At 54.7% G+C, this 19,662-nt stretch overlaps 1 protein-coding gene across 4 annotated transcripts in view; it reads left to right on the forward strand.

Annotated features, from left to right (window-relative positions):
- The window catches only part of PNPLA6 (patatin like domain 6, lysophospholipase), a 62,369-nt gene that overhangs the window by 35,638 nt on the left and 7,069 nt on the right, over window positions 1-19,662 (forward strand). For 2 of the 4 annotated variants that reach the window (XM_072919745.1, XM_072919746.1), the window contains 11 exons: window positions 916-979; window positions 1,049-1,217; window positions 1,298-1,480; window positions 1,574-1,692; window positions 8,690-8,846; window positions 12,641-12,757; window positions 12,846-12,915; window positions 13,482-13,598; window positions 13,879-13,995; window positions 17,755-17,903; window positions 19,438-19,590. In XM_072919745.1, the coding sequence (XP_072775846.1) occupies window positions 916-979; window positions 1,049-1,217; window positions 1,298-1,480; window positions 1,574-1,692; window positions 8,690-8,846; window positions 12,641-12,757; window positions 12,846-12,915; window positions 13,482-13,598; window positions 13,879-13,995; window positions 17,755-17,903; window positions 19,438-19,590 (1,415 nt within the window). The remainder of the gene's footprint in view (window positions 1-915; window positions 980-1,048; window positions 1,218-1,297; window positions 1,481-1,573; window positions 1,693-8,689; window positions 8,847-12,640; window positions 12,758-12,845; window positions 12,916-13,481; window positions 13,599-13,878; window positions 13,996-17,754; window positions 17,904-19,437; window positions 19,591-19,662) is intronic. The other 2 variants (XM_072919747.1, XM_072919748.1) reach the window with 2 other exon arrangements.

A 19,662-nucleotide genomic window follows, 5' to 3' on the forward strand; every position in this document is an offset into this window, starting at 1 on the left:
CCCCACAGGGCGGTCCTGACCGTGGTGGGCACCACGAAAGTGACCATGGCATGGTGGCAACCAGCCTGATGGTGACCGTGGTGTGGTGCCGACCTGGGTGTGGAGGTGACCACAGCCTCCACGGCACGGTGGTGACCATGGCCTGGAGACCTGGTGACCTGGGGTGGTGATGGTTGCAGTCCCACAGAGCGGTCCTGGCCGTGGTGGGCATGGTGGCATGGTGGCAACCACGGCACGGTGACCACAGCATGACAGTGACCATGGTGTGGTGGTGACCCGGGCGTGGAGGTGACCACAGCCTCCATGGCCTGGAGACCTGGTGACCTGTGGTGGTGATGGTTGCAGCCCCACAGGGCGGTCCTGGTCCTGGCCGTGGTGGGCACCACGGTGGCATGGTGGCAACCATAGCATGGCAACCACAGCGCGGTGGTGACTCTGGCCCTGTGGCACGGTGACCACAGCCTGATGGTGACCGTGGCACGGTGGTGACCCGGGCGTGGAGGTGACCACAGCCTCCACGGCACAGTGGTGACCATGGCCTGGAGACCTGGTGACCTGGGGACCTGGTGTGGTGATGGTTGCAGCCCCACAGGGCGGTCTTGGAGGTGGTGGGCACCATGAAAGTGACCATGGCATGGTGGCAACCATGGCATGGTGTCCACAGCACGATGGTGACCTGGTGGCAACCATGGCACGGTGGTGACCATGGCCTGGAGACCTGGAGACCTGGGGTGGTGATGGTTGCAGCCCCACAGGGCGGTCTTGGAGGTGGTGGGCACCACGAGAGTGACCATGGCATGGTGGCAACCATGATATGGTGACCACGGCACGATAGTGACCGTGGCGTGGTGACCACAGCCTCCACGGCACGGTGGTGACCACGGCACGGCCATGACCACGTCCCCACCTCCGCAGGCCCCACGCTGCTCCTCACCAGCGACATCATCCGCGCCCGCCTGGGTTCCTCGGCTCTGGAGAGGTACCGGCGGCGCGGTGGGCGGCGCGGTGGGCGGCACGGCCACCACTGACCGCTTGGTGACCGCGGCAGCATCCAGGAGTACCGCCTGTCGGGGTGGCTGGCGCAGCAGGAGGACCTCCACCGCATTGTCCTCTACCAGACCGACTGCACGCTGACGCCGTGGACGCTGCGCTGCATCCGCCAGGCCGACTGCGTCCTCATCGTGGGGCTGGGCGACCAGGAGCCCGCCCTGGGCGAGGTGGGACATCAAACACCCGCCACGGGGACGTGTCCTGGCCACCACGGCGGTGACACGGCCTCGCGGCGGTGCCGCCGCAGCTGGAGCAGATGCTGGAGAACACGGCGGTGCGGGCGCTGAAGCAGCTGGTGCTGCTGCACCGCGAGGACGGCGCCGGGCCGGCGCGCACCGTCGAGTGGCTCAACATGCGCAGCTGGTGCTCGGGCCACCTGCACATCCGCTGTCCTCGCCGCGTCTTCTCGCGCCGCAGCCCCGCCAAGCTGGTGAGCGTCACCTCCATCCCCGGGTTACGGTCCTTCCCTGGTGGTGGGGTGGCCACCGGTGGCGTCACCGGCTCTGTCCCCGCGGCCCCGCAGCGGGAGATGTACGAGAAGGTGTTTGAGAAGAGCGCCGACCGGCACAGCGACTTCTCGCGCCTGGCGCGCGTCCTCACCGGCAACACCATCGCCCTGGTGCTGGGCGGCGGCGGAGCCAGGTGGGACACCACTGTCCCCGTGTCCCCCTGTCACTGTGTCTCCATGTCCCATGTCCGCCTGTCCCTGTGTCCCATGTCCCCAGTGTCCCCATGTCCCCAGTGTCCCCAGTGTCCCCATGTCCCCAGTGTCCCCAGGGACAGTGTCCCAGTGTCCCCAATGTCCCCATTGACAGTGTCCCAGTGTCCCCAATGTCCCCAGTGACAGTGTCCCCATGTCCCCAATGTCCCCAGGGACAGGGTCCCCGTGTCCCCAGTGTCCCTAGGGACAGTGTCCCAGTGTCCCCAATGTCCTAAGGGACAGGGTCCCAATGTCCCCAGTGTCCCCATGTCCCCAGTCTCCCCATGTCCCCATGTCCCCATGTCCCCAGTGTCCCCATGTCCCCAGTCTCCCCATATCCCCATGTCCCCATGTCCCCATGTCCCCATGTCCCCGTGTCCCCATATCCCCATATCCCCATGTCCCCATATCCCCGTGTCCCCATGTCCCCATATCCCCGTGTCCCCATGTCCCCATATCCCCATGTCCCCATATCCCCATATCCCCGTGTCCCCGTGTCCCCATATCCCCATATCCCCATGTCCCCATATCCCCATATCCCCATATCCCCATGTCCCCATGTCCCCATATCCCCATATCCCCATATCCCCATGTCCCCATATCCCCATGTCCCCATATCCCCATGTCCCCATGTCCCCATGTCCCCGTGTCCCCATATCCCCATATCCCCATATCCCCATACCCCCATATCCCCATGTCCCCATATCCCCATATCCCCATATCCCCATGTCCCCATATCCCCATATCCCCATACCCCCATATCCCCATGTCCCCATGTCCCCGTGTCCCCATATCCCCGTGTCCCCATAACCCCATGTCCCCATGTCCCCGTGTCCCTGTGTCCCTGTGTCCCCATATCCCCATATCCCCATATCCCCATATCCCCGTGTCCCCATGTCCCCATATCCCCATATCCCCATATCCCCATATCCCCGTGTCCCCATGTCCCCGTGTCCCCATATCCCCATGTCCCCATATCCCCATATCCCCATATCCCCATGTCCCCATATCCCCATATCCCCATATCCCCATATCCCCATGTCCCCATATCCCCATATCCCCATGTCCCCATGTCCCTGTGTCCCCATATCCCCATATCCCCATATCCCCGTGTCCCCGTGTCCCCATGTCCCCATGTCCCTGTGTCCCTGTGTCCCCATGTCCCCATGTCCCCATGTCCCCATGTCCCCATATCCCCATGTCCCCATATCCCCGTGTCCCCATATCCCCATATCCCCATGTCCCCATGTCCCCATATCCCCATATCCCCATGTCCCCATATCCCCATGTCCCCGTGTCCCCATGTCCCCATGTCCCTGTGTCCCCATGTCCCCATATCCCCATGTCCCTGTGTCCCTATATCCCCATATCCCCATGTCCCCATGTCCCCATACCCCCATGTCCCCATATCCCCGTGTCCCCATACCCCCGTGTCCCCATACCCCCATGTCCCCATGTCCCCACGCCCCCCTGGCACCCCGCTTTCCCCAGGGCTCTCCTGGCGGGGGCTGCTCCCGATCCATCATCCCACTTTTCTCCCCAATCCATCCCACTTTTCTCCCCAATCCATCCCGCTTTTCTCCCCAATCCATCCCACTTTTCTCCCCAGTCCATCCCACTTTTCTCCCTAATCCATCCCACTTTTCTCCCCAATCCATCCCACTTTTCTCCCCGGTCCATCCCACTTTTCTCCCCGGTCCATCCCGCTTTTCTCCCCAATCCATCCCACTTTTCTCCCCGGTCCATCCCACTTTTCTCCCCAATCCATCCCGCTTTTCTCCCCAATCCATCCCACTTTTCTCCCCAATCCATCCCGCTTTTCTCCCCAATCCATCCCACTTTTCTCCCCAATCCATCCCGCTTTTCTCCCCAATCCATCCCACTTTTCTCCCCAATCCATCCCGCTTTTCTCCCCAATCCATCCCGCTTTTCTCCCCAATCCATCCCACTTTTCTCCCCAATCCATCCCACTTTTCTCCCCGGTCCATCCCACTTTTCTCCCCGGTCCATCCCACTTTTCTCCCCGGTCCATCCCACTTTTCTCCCCGATCCATCCCGCTTTTCTCCCCTGTCCATCCCACTTTTCTCCCCGGTCCATCCCGCTTTTCTCCCCAATGCATCCCACTTTTCTCCCCAATCCATCCCACTTTTCTCCCCAGTCCATCCCACTTTTCTCCCCAATCCATCCCACTTTTCTCCCAAATCCATCCCACTTTTCTCCCCAATCCATCCCACTTTTCTCCCCGGTCCATCCCACTTTTCTCCCCAATCCATCCCACTTTTCTCCCCGGTCCATCCCGCTTTTCTCCCCGGTCCATCCCACTTTTCTCCCCAATCCATCCCACTTTTCTCCCCAATCCATCCCACTTTTCTTCCCAATCCATCTTACTTTTCTCCCCGGTCCATCCCACTTTTCTCCCCAATCCATCCCACTTTTCTCCCCAATCCATCCCACTTTTCTCCCCGGTCCATCCCACTTTTCTCCCCAATCCATCCCACTTTTCTCCCCGGTCCATCCCACTTTTCTCCCCGGTCCATCCCGCTTTTCTCCCCAATCCATCCCACTTTTCTCCCCAATCCATCCCACCTTTCTCCCCAATCCATCCCACCTTTCTCCCCGGTCCATCCCACTTTTCTCCCCAATCCATCCCACCTTTCTCCCCAATCCATCCCAATTTTCTCCCCAATCCATCCCGCTTTTCTCCCCAATCCATCCCACTTTTCTCCGGATCCATCATCCCACTTTTCTCCCCAATCCATCCCACTTTTCTCCCCAATCCATCCCACTTTTCTCCCCAATCCATCCCGCTTTTCTCCCCAATCCATCCCACTTTTCTCCCCGGTCCATCCCACTTTTCTCCCCAATCCATCCCGCTTTTCTCCCCAATCCATCCCACTTTTCTCCCCAATCCATCCCACTTTTCTCCCCAATCCATCCCACTTTTCTCCCCAATCCATCCCACTTTTCTCCCCAATCCATCCCACTTTTCTCCCCAATCCATCCCACTTTTCTCCCCGGTCCATCCTGCCTTTCTCCCCGGTCCATCCCACTTTTCTCCCCGGTTCATCCCACTTTTCTCCCCAATCCATCCAACTTTCCTCCCCAATCCATCCCACTTTTCTCCCGATCCATCCCGCTTTTCTCCCCAATCCATCCCACTTTTCTCCTGATCCATCCCACTTTCCTCCCGATCCATCCCACTTTTCTCCCCAATCCATCCCACTTTTCTCCCCAATCCATCCCGCTTTTCTCCCCAATCCATCCCACTTTTCTCCTGATCCATCCCACTTTCCTCCCGATCCATCCCACTTTTCTCCCCAATCCATCCCACTTTTCTCCCCAATCCATCCCACTTTTCTCCCCAATCCATCCCAATTTTCTCCCCAATCCATCCCACTTTTCTCCCCAATCCATCCCACTTTTCTCCCGATCCATCCCACTTTTCTCCCCAATCCATCCCACTTTTCTCCCCGGTCCATCCCACTTTTCTCCCCAATCCATCCCACTTTTCTCCCCAATCCATCCCGCTTTTCTCCCCAATCCATCCCGCTTTTCTCCCCAATCCATCCCGCTTTTCTCCCCAATCCATCCCACTTTTCTCCCCAATCCATCCCACTTTTCTCCCCATCCATCCCACTTTTCTCCCCGGTCCATCCCACTTTTCTCCCCAATCCATCCCACTTTTCTCCCCAATCCATCCCACTTTTCTCCCCATCCATCCCACTTTTCTCCCCAATCCATCCCACTTTTCTCCCCAATCCATCCCACTTTTCTCCCCAATCCATCCCACTTTTCTCTCCAATCCATCCCACTTTTCTCCCGATCCATCCCACTTTTCTCCCTGGTCCATCCCACTTTTCTCCCCAATCCATCCCACTTTTCTCCTGATCCATCCCGCTTTTCTCCCCAATCCATCCCACTTTTCTCCCGATCCATCCCGCTTTTCTCCCCAATCCATCCCACTTTTCTCCCCGGTCCATCCCACTTTTCTCCCCAATCCATCCCCCTTTTCTCCCCGGTCCATCCCACTTTTCTCCCCAATCCATCCCACTTTTCTCCCCGGTCCATCCCACTTTTCTCCCCAATCCATCCCACTTTTCTCCCCAATCCATCCCGCTTTTCTCCCCAATCCATCCCACTTTTCTCCCCAATCCATCCCGCTTTTCTCCCCAATCCATCCCACTTTTCTCCCCAATACATCCCACTTTTCTCCCCAATCCATCCCGCTTTTCTCCCCAATCCATCCCACTTTTCTCCCCGGTCCATCCCACTTTTCTCCTGATCCATCCCGCTTTTCTCCCCGATCCATCCCACTTTTCTCCCCAATCCATCCCACTTTTCTCCCCAATTCATCCTGCTTTTCTCCCCAATCCATCCCACTTTTCTCCCCGATCCATCCCACTTTTCTCCCCGGTCCATCCCACTTTTCTCCCCAATCCATCCCACTTTTCTCCCCGGTCCATCCCACTTTTCTCCCCGGTCCATCCCACTTTTCTCCCCAATCCATCCCACTTTTCTCCCCAATCCATCCCACTTTTCTCCCCGATCCATCCCACTTTTCTCCCCGGTCCATCCCACTTTTCTCCCCAATCCATCCCACTTTTCTCCCCAATCCATCCCACTTTTCTCCCCAGTCCATCCCACTTTTCTCCCCAATCCATCCCACTTTTCTCCCCAATCCATCCCACTTTTCTCCCGATCCATCCTGCTTTTCTCCCCGGTCCATCCCGCTTTTCTCCCCAATCCATCCCACTTTTTTCCACAATCCATCCCACTTTTCTCCCCGGTCCATCCCACTTTTCTCCCCGGTCCATCCCACTTTTCTCCCCGGTCCATCCCACTTTTCTCCCCGATCCATCCCACTTTTCTCCCCAATCCATCCCACTTTTCTCCCCAATCCATCCCACTTTTCTCCCCAATCCATCCCGCTTTTCTCCCCAATCCATCCCACTTTTCTCCCCAATCCATCCTGCTTTTCTCCCCAATCCATCCCACTTTTCTCCCCAATCCATCCCACTTTTCTCCCCAATCCATCCCACTTTTCTCCCCAATCCATCCCACTTTTCTCCCGGGTCCATCCCGCTTTTCTCCCCGGTCCATCCCACTTTTCTCCCCAATCCATCCCACTTTTCTCCCCAATCCATCCCACTTTTCTCCCCAATCCATCCCACTTTTCTCCCCAATCCATCCCACTTTTCTCCCCAATCCATCCCACTTTTCTCCCCAATCCATCCCACTTTTCTCCCCAATCCATCCCACTTTTCTCCTGATCCATCCCACTTTTCTCTCCAATCCATCCCACTTTTCTCCCCAATCCATCCCACTTTTCTCCCCAATCCATCCCACTTTTCTCCTGATCCATCCCACTTTTCTCTCCAATCCATCCCACTTTTCTCCCCAATCCATCCCACTTTTCTCCCCAATCCATCCCACTTTTCTCCCGATCCATCCCACTTTTCTCCCCAATCCATCCCACTTTTCTCCCCAATCCATCCCACTTTTCTCCCCAATCCATCCCACTTTTCTCCCCAATCCATCCCACTTTTCTCCCCAATCCATCCCGCTTTTCTCCCCGGTCCATCCCACTTTTCTCCCCAATCCATCCCACTTTTCTCCTGATCCATCCCACTTTTCTCTCCAATCCATCCCACTTTTCTCCCCAATCCATCCCACTTTTCTCCCCAATCCATCCCGCTTTTCTCCCCGGTCCATCCCACTTTTCTCCCCAATCCATCCCACTTTTCTCCCCGATCCATCCCACTTTTCTCCCCAATCCATCCCGCTTTTCTCCCCAATCCATCCCACTTTTCTCCCCAATCCATCCCACTTTTCTCCCCGGTCCATCCCACTTTTCTCCCCAATCCATCCCCCTTTTCTCCCCGGTCCATCCCACTTTTCTCCCCAATCCATCCCACTTTTCTCCCCGGTCCATCCCACTTTTCTCCCCAATCCATCCCACTTTTCTCCCCAATCCATCCCGCTTTTCTCCCCAATCCATCCCACTTTTCTCCCCAATCCATCCCACTTTTCTCCCCGATCCATCCCACTTTTCTCCCCAATCCATCCCACTTTTCTCCCCAATCCATCCCGCTTTTCTCCCCAATCCATCCCACTTTTCTCCCCGGTCCATCCCACTTTTCTCCTGATCCATCCCGCTTTTCTCCCCGATCCATCCCACTTTTCTCCCCAATCCATCCCACTTTTCTCCCCAATCCATCCCGCTTTTCTCCCCAATCCATCCCACTTTTCTCCCCGGTCCATCCCACTTTTCTCCTGATCCATCCCGCTTTTCTCCCCGGTCCATCCCACTTTTCTCCCCGGTCCATCCCACTTTTCTCCCCAATCCATCCCGCTTTTCTCCCGGTCCATCCCACTTTTCTCCCCAATCCATCCCACTTTTCTCCCCGATCCATCCCACTTTTCTCCCCAATCCATCCCACTTTTCTCCCCAATCCATCCCACTTTTCTCCCCAATCCATCCCACTTTTCTCCCCGGTCCATCCCGCTTTTCTCCCCAATCCATCCCACTTTTCTCCCCAATCCATCCCACTTTTCCCCCCAATCCATCCCACTTTTCTCCTCAATCCATCCCACTTTTCTCCCCAATCCATCCCACTTTTCTCCCCAATCTATCCCACTTTTCTCCCCAATCTATCCCACTTTTCTCCCCGGTCCATCCCACTTTTCTCCCCGATCCATCCCGCTTTTCTCCCCAATCCATCCCACTTTTCTCCCCGATCCATCCCGCTTTTCTCCCCAATCCATCCCACTTTTCTCCCCGGTCCATCCGGCTTTTCTCCCCAATCCATCCCACTTTTCTCCCCGGTCCATCCCACTTTTCTCCCCAATCCATCCCACTTTTCTCCCCAATCCATCCCACTTTTCTCCCCAATCCATCCCACTTTTCTCCCGGGTCCATCCCGTTTTTCTCCCGGCAGGGGCTGCTCACACATCGGGGTCATCAAGGCCATGGAGGAGTCGGGGATCCCCATCGACCTGGTGGGGGGCACCTCCATCGGCGCCTTCATCGGCGCGCTCTATGCCGAGGAGCGCAGCGCCGTGCGCACCAAGCAGCGGGCACGGGAGTGGGCCCGGGTGGGTGACACGGGGCCAGGAGAGGGCCGGGGTGGGTGACACAGGGCCAGGGTGGGTGACACGGGGCCCGGGTGGGTGACACGGGGCCAGGGTGGGTGACACGGGGCCAGGGTGGGTGACACGGGGCCAGGGTGGGTGCCACGGGGACAGGGTGGGTGACACGGGGCCAGGGTGGGTGACATGGGGCCAGGGTAGGTGACACGGGGCCAGGGTGGGTGCCACGGGGACAGGGTGGGTGCCACGGGGCCAGGGTGGGTGACACGGGGCCAGGGTGGGTGACACGGGGCCAGGGTGGGTGCCACGGGGCCAGGAGAGGGCCAGGGTGGGTGACAAGGGGCCAGGGTGGGTGACACAGGGCCAGGGTGGGTGACACAGGGACAGGGTGGGTGCCACGGGGACATGAGAGGGCCAGGGTGGGTGACACAGGGCCAGGGTGGGTGCCACGGGGCCAGGGTGGGTGACACGGGGCCAGGGTGGGTGACACAGAGACAGGAGAGGGCCAGGGTGGGTGACATGGGGCCAGGGTGGGTGACACAGGGCCAGGGTGGGTGACACGGGGCCAGGCTGGGTGACACGGGGCCAGGGTGGGTGCCACGGGGCCACGAGAGGGCCAGGGTGGGTGACACGGGGCCAGGGTGGGTGACACGAGGCCAGGGTGGGTGACACAGAGACAGGAGAGGGCCAGGGTGGGTGACACGGGGCCAGGGTGGGTGACACGGGGCCAGGGTGGGTGACACGGGGCCAGGGTGGGTGACATGGGGACAGGAGAGGGCCAGGGTGGGTGACACGGGGCCAGGGTGGGTGACACGGGGCCAGGGTGGGTGACACGGGGCCAGGGTGGGTGACATGGGGCCAGGGTGGGTGACACAGGGCCAGGGTGGGTGACACAGGGCCAGGGTGGGTGACACGGGGCCAGGGTGGGTGACACGGGGCCAGGGTGGGTGACACGGGGCCAGGGTGGGTGACAGGGACATCCCCACTCGAGAGACCCCCTCAGGCCTGTGCCCAGCTGGTTCTAACCCACCTCTTCCTGTTCTTCTTCTTCGTCTTGCTCTTCTTTCCTCTCCTTTCCTTCTTCTTCTCCTCTTTTCCTGCTCCATTTTCATTCTTTTTCTTTCTTCTTCCGCTCTTCTTTGGGTTTTTTCCTTCTCTTTTTCCCTTTTGTTGATCTTATTTTTTTGTCTTTTCCTCCTTTTTCTTCCTCTTCCTTCTCCTTTTTCATTCTTTATCTTGTCCCTCACTCCTTCCTCCTCCTCCTTTCTCCTTCTCCTTCATCTCCTTCCTCCTCCTCCTTCTCCCATTTCCTTCCTGCTCCTTTTCTCTTTTTTCTTCCTCCCCCTCCTCCTCCTCCTTCTCATTCATCTTCCTCCTTTTTCTCCCTCTTCCTTCCCTTCCTGCTCCTTTTCTCTTTTTGTTTTTCTTCCTCCTCCTCCTTTTTCCTTCTCCTTCATCTTCTTCCTCCTCCTCCTTCTCCCATTTCCTTCCTGCTCCTTTTCTCTTTTTCTTCCTCCTCCTCCTCCTCCTCCTTTCTCCTTCTCATTCATCTTCCTCCTCCTTTTTCTCCCTCTTCCTTCCCTTCCTGCTCCTTTTCTCTTTTTGTTTTTCTTCCTCCTCCTCCTTTTTCCTTCTCCTTCATCTTCTTCCTCCTCCTCCTTCTCCCATTTCCTTCCTGCTCCTTTTCTCTTTTTCTTCCTCCTCCTCCTCCTCCTCCTTTCTCCTTCTCATTCATCTTCCTCCTCCTTTTTCTCCCTCTTCCTTCCCTTCCTGCTCCTTTTCTCTTTTTGTTTTTCTTCCTCCTCCTCCTTTTTCCTTCCCTTCATTTCCTTCCTGCTCCTTTTCTCTTTTTTCTTCTTCCTCCTCTTCCTCCTCCTTTTTCTCCCTCTTCCTTCCCTTCCTGCTCCTTTTCTCTTTCTGTTTTTCTTCCTCCTCCTCCCTTTTCCTTCCCTTCATTTCCTTCCTGCTCCTTTTCTCTTTTTGTTTTTCTTCCTCCTCCTCCTCCTTTCTCCTTCTCCTTCATCTTCCTCCTCCTTTTTCTCCCTCTTCCTTCCCTTCATTTCCTTCCTGCTCCTTTTCTCTTTTTTCTTCCTCCTCCTCCTTCTCCTCCTTTCTCCTTCTCCTTCATCTTCCTCCTCCTTTTTCTCTCTCTTCCTTCCCTTCCTTCATTTCCTTCCTGCTCCTTTTCTCTTTTTGGTTTTCTTCCTCCTCCTCCTCCTCCTCCTTTCTCCTTCTCCTTCATCTTCCTCCTCCTTTTTCTGCCTCTTCCTTCCCTTCCTGCTCCTTTTCTCTTTTTGTTTTTCTTCCTCCTCCTCCTTTTTCCTTCCCTTCATTTCCTTCCTGCTCCTTTTCTCTTTTTCTTCCTCCTCCTCCTCCTTTCTCCTTCTCCTTCATCTTCCTCCTCCTTTTTCTCCCTCTTCCTTCCCTTCCTGCTCCTTTTCTTTTTGTTTTTCTTCCTCCTCCTCCTTTTTCCTTCCCTTCATTTCCTTCCTGCTCCTTTTCTCTTTTTGTTTTTCTTCCTCCTCTTCCTCCTCCTTTTTCTCCCTCTTCCTTCCCTTCCTGCTCCTTTTCTCTTTTTGTTTTTCTTCCTCCTCCTCCTTTTTTTCCTTCCCTTCATTTCCTTCCTGCTCCTTTTCTATTTTTGTTTTTCTTCCTCCTCCTCCTCCTTTCTCCTTCTCCTTCATCTTCCTCCTCCTTTTTCTCCCTTTTCCTTCCCTTCATTTCCTTCCTGCTCCTTTTCTCTTTTTGTTTTTCTTCCTCCTCCTCCTTTTTCCTTCTCCTTCATCTCCTTCCTCCTCCTCCTTCTCCCATTTCCTTCCTTCTCCTTTTCTCTTTTTCTTCCTCCTCCTCCTCCTCCTCCTTTCTCCTTCTCCTTCATCTTCCTCCTCCTTTTTCTCCCTCTTCCTTCCCTTCCTTCCCTTCCTGCTCCTTTTCTCTTTTTGTTTTTCTTCCTCCTCCTCCTTTTTCCTTCCCTTCATTTCCTTCCTGCTCCTTTTCTCTTTTTGTTTTTCTTCCTCCTCCTCCTTTTTCCTTCCCTTCATTTCCTTCCTGCTCCTTTTCTCTTTTTGTTTTTCTTCCTCCTCCTCCTTTTTCCTTCCCTTCATTTCCTTCCTGCTTTTTTTCTCTTTTTTCTTCCTCCTCCTCCTCCTCCTCCTTTCTCCTTCTCCTTCATCTTCCTCCTCCTTTTTCCTTCCCTTCATTTCCTTCCTGCTCCTTTTCTCTTTTTTCCTCCTCCTCCTCCTCCTTTCTCCTTCTCCTTCATCTTCCTCCTCCTTTTTCTCCCTTTTCCTTCCCTTCCTTCCCTTCCTGCTCCTTTTCTCTTTTTGTTTTTCTTCCTCCTCCTCCTTTTTCCTTCCCTTCGTTTCCTTCCTGCTCCTTTTCTCTTTTTGTTTTTCTTCCTCCTCTTCCTTTTTCCTTCCCTTCCTTCCCTTCCTGCTCCTTTTCTCTTTTTGTTTTTCTTCCTCCTCTTCCTTTTTCCTTCCCTTCATTTCCTTCCTGCTCCTTTTCTCTTTTTGTTTTTCTTCCTCCTCCTCCTTTTTCCTTCCCTTCATTTCCTTCCTGCTCCTTTTCTCTTTTTCTTCCTCCTCCTCCTCCTCCTTTCTCCTTCTCCTTCATCTTCCTCCTCCTTTTTCTCCCTTTTCCTTCCCTTCATTTCCTTCCTGCTCCTTTTCTCTTTTTTCTTCCTCCTCCTCCTCCTTTCTCCTTCTCCTTCATCTTCCTCCTCCTTTTTCTCCCTTTTCCTTTCCTTCCTTCCCTTCCTGCTCCTTTTCTCTTTTTCTTCCTCCTCCTCCTCCTCCCAGTGCATGAATTCCGTTTTTGAGACCGTGCTGGACCTCACCTACCCCATCACCTCCATGTTCTCGGGCTCGGCCTTCAACGCCAGCATCAACCGCGTCTTCCAGGACAAACAGATCGAGGTGTGTCCTCCCCCTGCTGCTCCTCAGGTGTCCCCTCCTCATCCCCTGATGTCCCCGCGGTGTCACCCAGCCCCCGCTGTCCCCGCAGGACCTGTGGCTGCCCTACTTCAACGTCACCACGGACATCACGGCCTCGGCCATGCGGGTGCACACGGACGGTGAGAGCTCCTCGGGGACACGGTGGTGGGGTGACACGCGGGGAAGTCCTGAGCCACCAGGAGCTGCTGAGGCCACCTTGGGGACATCAGCAGGGCGGGGAGGGGACAGCTGGGGGCTGCACTAACACCACTGCTGACCACTAACCCCAGTAACATGGTGGCAGTGCCGGGTGGGGACATCGAGGCGGCGGTGGTAGGGTCATCGCGATGGCGTTGGTGACGTGGTGGCGGTGGGGACATCACGGTGGTGGTGGCGTTGGCGACGTGGTGGTGGGGATATCGTGGTGGTGGTGGCGGTGGTGGGACCGTTGTGGTGGCTGCCCCTGGTCCTCTCGCCCGCTGCTGGAGCTCACCTGGGACATTGAGCCGTCCACCTCGCTGCGGGTGGCCTTTGCCCGTGTCCCCACACCTGCTGACCTCTAACACCCAACTAATCCCCGCTGACCCCTCTAACCCGGCCCCCTCCTCGCACTGCTGGCTGCCAACGTCCCCTCCTGTCCCTCTGTCCCTCCTCGGTCACCTCCTGCGGTCCCCGGTGGCCGTGACCGTGTCCTCTCCGTCCCCAGGCAGCCTCTGGCGCTACGTCCGAGCCAGTGCCTCCTATACCCCCTACCTGCCTCCGCTCTGCGACCCCAAGGACAGCCACTGGCTGGTGGACGGCTGCTATGTTAACAATGTCCCAGGTCAGCACTTCGCTCGCCGGGGCCACCACCCCTCCACAAAAATAAAAAAAAAACCACCAAAAAAACCCCAAAAACCACCCCAAAACCACGTCCAGAGCCTCCACACCACCGGTCAGGGTACCCCGGGGTTCCTCTGCCCACCACGGGGGCGACCCGTGGGGCGCAGACGGATCCCGGCGCGGTCAGGGCGAGCGGCGAGTGCCGGGGGCGGCGGCGGCGCTGACGGCGTTTCCCGGTTCCGTTCCCGGTTTCCCGGTCCCGTTCCCGGCGCCGTTCCCAGGCTCGCTCTGGCGCTACGTGCGCGCCAGCATGACCCTCTCGGGGTACCTGCCCCCGCTCTGCGACCCCAAGGACGGCAACCTCCTGATGGACGGGGGGTACATCAACAACCTGCCAGGCAAGTGCGGCCGCCGCGGCACCGGCGGCACCGCGGGCGCGGGGCGGGGGCTCGGCCGGCGCACGCACGGACGGACGGACGGACGGACGGACACGGCCAGGGCGCCCGGTGGTGTTGATGGGCGAGGGATGGCCGGCTGTTGCCTGCCAGTGGTTTTTTATTGTGTTGGGTGGTTTATTCTAGAACGTTCCATGGATTTTCATGGTCAGGATCCGTCCATCTTCCGTCTTCTCCTGGTGGTTTTCCCATGCCAGGCAGTTTTCCAGAACATTCCATGGATTTTTTATTGTGTTGGTGGTTTATTCTAGAACGTTCCATGGATTTTCATGGTCAGGGTCCATCCATCTTCCGTCTGCTCCTGGTGGTTTTCCCATGCCAGGCAGTTTTCCAGAACATTCCATGGATTTTCATGGTCAGGGTCTGTCCATCTTCCGTCTTCTCCTGGTGGTTTTCCCATGCCAGGCAGTTTTCCAGAACATTCCATGGATTTTCATGGTCAGGATCCGTCCATCTTCCGTCTTCTCCAGGTGGCTTTCCCATGCCAGGCAGTTTTCCAGAACATTCCATGGATTTTCATGGTCAGGGTCTGTCCATCTTCCGTCTTCTCCTGGTGGTTTTCCCATGCCAGGCAGTTTTCCAGAACATTCCATGGATTTTTTATTGTGTTGGTGGTTTATTCTAGAACGTTCCATGGATTTTCATGGTCAGGGTCTATCCATCTTCCGTCTTCTCCTGGTGGTTTTCCCATGCCAGGCAGTTTTCCAGAACATTCCATGGATTTCCATCCATCTTCCGTCTTCTCCTGGTGGCTTTTTTATGCCAGGCAGTTTTCCAGAACATTCCATGGATTTTTTATTGTGTTCGTGGTTTATTCTAGAACGTTCCATGGATTTTCATGGTCAGGATCCGTCCATCTTCCATCTTCTCCTGGTGGCTTTCCCATGCCAGGCAGTTTTCCAGAACATTCCATGGATCTTCACGTGCAGGATCCATCTCCCATCCCTCTTCTCCCATCTCTTGATGTCTTCAATGCTGGTCAGCCTCTTGGGGCATCTCCACTCTCTGTCACCTCCTGGTGCCACCTCCTGGTGCCACTTCCCGGTGCTGGTCCTTTCCCGGGTGATTTCCATCCTTCACCTGCCTCGGTCTCCATCCTGCGCCGTCCCTGGGTGTCCTCGGTGACCTCCTGGGCCACCTTCGCCCATAATCGTCCATCTCTGGACGTTCCCATCTCCAGGCGTCCTCTCCATCCTCCTTCACCTCCCTCCATCTCCTGGTGTCCTCTGCAGGTTCCTCCAGGCCTCCTCCGGCCATTTTGTGTCACCTCTGGTGGCCTTGGGAGGTCACCCTTGTCCCCTTCCCGTGCTGGGAGCCTTCCTCCATCCCGCAGCCTCATCACCACCACCACCACCACCTTGGGTGACTCTGGTGGCATCTTTGGGCTCCTTGGCTCTGAAGCCACCTTCCTCCATTGTCATCATCACCACCATCATCATCATCCCTTGGTGCCCTCCAGGATCACCTCCACCCCCTTCCCTGTGGAAATGACCTTCATTGTCATTATCTTCATCATCATCATCTTGATCATCATCACCATCAGCATCATCACCACCATCATCATCATCCCTTGGTGCCCTCCAGGATCACCTCCACCCCCTTCCCTGTGGAAATGACCTTCATTGTCATTATCTTCATCATCATCATCTTCATCATCATCATCATCATCATCATCACCATCATCATCATCTTGATCATCATCACCATCACCATCATCACCACAATCATCATCATCTCTTGGTGCCCTCCAGGATAATTTCCATCCCCTTTCCCTGTGGAAATGACCTTCATCATCTTCATCTTCATCTTCATCTTCATCTTCATCTTCATCTTCATCTTCATCATCATCCCATGGTGCCCTCCAGGATAATTTCCACGCCTTTCCCTGTGGAAATGGCCTTCATCTTCATCATCATCATCACCATCATCATCATCTTGATCATCATCACCATGATCACCACCATCATCATCATCTCTTGGTGCCCTCCAGGATCATTTCCAACCCTTTCCCTGTGGAAATGACCTTCATCTTCATCATCATCATCACCATCACCATCATCATCATCATCTCTTGGTGCCCTCCAGGATCATTTCCACCCCCTTTCTCTGTGGAAATGACCTTCATCATCATCATCACCATCATCATTATCATCTCTTGGTGCCCTCCAGGATCATTTCCACCCCTTTCCCTGTGGAAATGGCCTTCATCTTCATCATCATCATCACCATCATCATCATCTTGATCATCATCACCATGATCACCATCACCACCATCATCATCATCCCTTGGTGCCCTCCAGGATCATTTCCACCCCTTTCCCTGCGGAAATGACCTTCATCATCTTCATCATCATCATCACCACCATCACCATCACCATCATCATTATCATCTCTTGATGCCCTCCAGGATCACCTCAACCCCCTTCCCGGTGGAAATGACCTTCATCTTCATCATCATCATCACCATCATCAATCACCATCACCATCACCATCATCACCACCATCATCATCATCTCTTGGTGCCCTCCAAGATCATTTCCATCCCTTTCCCTGTGGAAATGACCTTCATCATCATCATCATCATCACCATCACCACCATCATCATCATCCCTTGGTGGATCCCTCCAGGATCATTTCCACCCCCTTTCCCTGTGGAAATGACCTTCATCATCATCATCTTCATCACCATCATCATCATTTTGATCATCATCACCATCACCATCATCACCACCATCATCATCATCCCTTGGTGCCCTCCAGGATCATTTCCACCCCCTTTCCCTGTGGAAATGACCTTCATCATCAACATCTTCATCTTCATCATCACCCCATGGTGCCCTCCAGGATCATTTCCACGCCTTTCCCTGCGGAAATGACCTTCATCATCAACATCTTCATCTTCATCTTCATCTTCATCTTCATCTTCATCATCATCCCATGGTGCCCTCCAGGATCATTTCCACGCCTTTCCCTGTGGAAATGACCTTCATCATCTTCATCTTCATCTTCATCTTCATCTTCATCTTCATCTTCATCTTCATCTTCATCTTCATCATCATCCCATGGTGCCCTCCAGGATCATTTCCACGCCTTTCCCTGTGGAAATGACCTTCATCATCTCATCATCTTCATCATCACCACCATCGCCACCATCCCTTGGTGCCCTCCAGGATCACCTCAACCCCCTTCCCTGTGGAAATGACCTTCATCATCTCATCATCTTCATCATCATCATCATCATCATCATCTCTTGGTGCCCTCCAGGATCATTTCCACGCCTTTCCCTGTGGAAATGACCTTCATCTTCATCATCATCATCACCATCACCATCATCACCATCATCATCATCCCTTGGTGCCCTCCAGGATCACCTCAACCCCCTTCCCTGTGGAAATGACCTTCATCATCAACATCTTCATCTTCATCATCATCCCATGGTGCCCTCCAGGATCATTTCCACCCCCTTGCCCTGTGGAAATGACCTTCATCATCTCATCATCTTCATCATCCCCACCATCACCACCATCCCTTGGTGTCCCCCAGGACTTTCTCCATCCTCCTCCACCCCCGAGCCATCTCCACCCGCCCTGGTGTCCCCCTGGTGCCACACCCTCCTTCCCGTGTCCCCTCCTGGAGGCCACCCCAACCCCGGTGACCTCCCCGACCCCGCTGACCGCGGCCGTCGCTCGGTCCGTCCCGCAGCCGACATCGCGCGCAACATGGGCGCCAAGACGGTGATCGCCATCGACGTGGGCAGCCAGGACGAGACCGACCTCTGCAACTACGGCGACTCCTTGTCCGGCTGGTGGCTCCTCTGGAAGCGCCTCAACCCCTGGGCCGAGAAGGTCAAGGTGAGACCAGTGGTGGTCCCGCGGCGAGGTGGCACCAGGGGACACCGCGGGAGGAGGAGGAGATGGTGGAGGTGGCTCGGGGGTGGAGGGTGGTGGAGGAGGTCCTGGGGGACATCGGGGGATGATGATGGTGATGGTGATGGGGATGGTGATGAGGATGAAGATGAGGAGGATGACAATGATGATAACGATGATGGCGATGATGAGGATGGTGATAATGACAATGACGATGACAATGACAATGACAATCATGATGAAGATGATGAAGGTGACAATGATAACGACAATGACGATGATGATGACAATGATGACGATGACGATGACAATGACAATCACGATGAAGATAACGAGGATGACAATGATAACGACAATGACGATGATGACAATGACAATGACAATGACAATCACGATGAAGGTAACGAGGATGACAATGATAACGACAAAGACAATGATGACAATGACAATGACAATGACAATGACAATCATGATGAAGATAATGAGGATGACAATGATAACAACAAAGACAATGATGACAATGACAATTACGATGATGGCAATCAAGATGAAGATGATGAGGGTGACAATGATAACGACGATGACGATGATGATGGTGACAATGACAATGACGATGACAATCACGATGAAGGTAACGAGGATGACAATGGTAACGACAAAGACAATGATGACAATGACAATTATGATGATGGCAATCACGATGAAGATGATGAGGGTGACAATGATAACGACGATGACGATGACGATGATGGTGACAATGACAATGACGATGACAATCACGATGAAGGTAACGAGGATGACAATGGTAACGACAAAGACAATGATGACAATGACAATGACAATGACAATGACAATGACAGTCATGATGAAGGTAACGAGGATGACAATGATAACGACAATGACAGTGATGACAATGATGACAATGACAATGACGATGACAATGACGATGATGATGATGATGACAATGATGACAATGACAATTACGATGATGGCAATCAAGATGAAGATGATGAGGGTGACAATTATAACGACGATGACGATGATGATGACAATGATGATGATGACAATCATGGCGAAGATGACGATGACGAAGATGATGATGACAATGACAATGACGATGATGATGACAATGACAACAATGACAATGATGACAACGATGATGACAATGACGATGACGATGACAACGACGATGATGACAATGATGACAATGACAATTACGATGATGGCAATCAAGATGAAGATGATGAGGGTGACAATTATAACGACGATGACGATGATGATGACAATGATGATGATGACAATGATGACGAAGATGACGATGACGACAATGACAACGACGATGACAATGACGATGACAATGACGATGACGACGATGATGACAATGACGATGATGATGATGACAATGATGACAATGACAATGACGACAATGACAACGACGATGACAATGACGATGACGATGACGACAACGACGATGACGATGACAACGACGCGGTGCTGGACGAGTGCCCGGTGCCGGCAGGTGCCGGACATGGCGGAGATCCAGTCGCGCTTGGCCTACGTGTCCTGCGTGCGGCAGCTCGAGGTGGTCAAGTCCAGCTCCTACTGCGAGTACATCCGCCCACCCATCGACCGCTTCAAGACCATGGACTTCGGCAAGTTCGACGAGATCTACGTGAGTCGGGGCCGGGGAACATTGGCGGGTTGGAGGCTCCAGGTGTGGCTTGAGGTTCTTTGGTCATTGTTG

Source organism: Taeniopygia guttata, chromosome 30 (genome assembly GCF_048771995.1).
Source record: "Taeniopygia guttata chromosome 30, bTaeGut7.mat, whole genome shotgun sequence".
NCBI classification, from domain to species: domain Eukaryota; kingdom Metazoa; phylum Chordata; class Aves; order Passeriformes; family Estrildidae; genus Taeniopygia; species Taeniopygia guttata.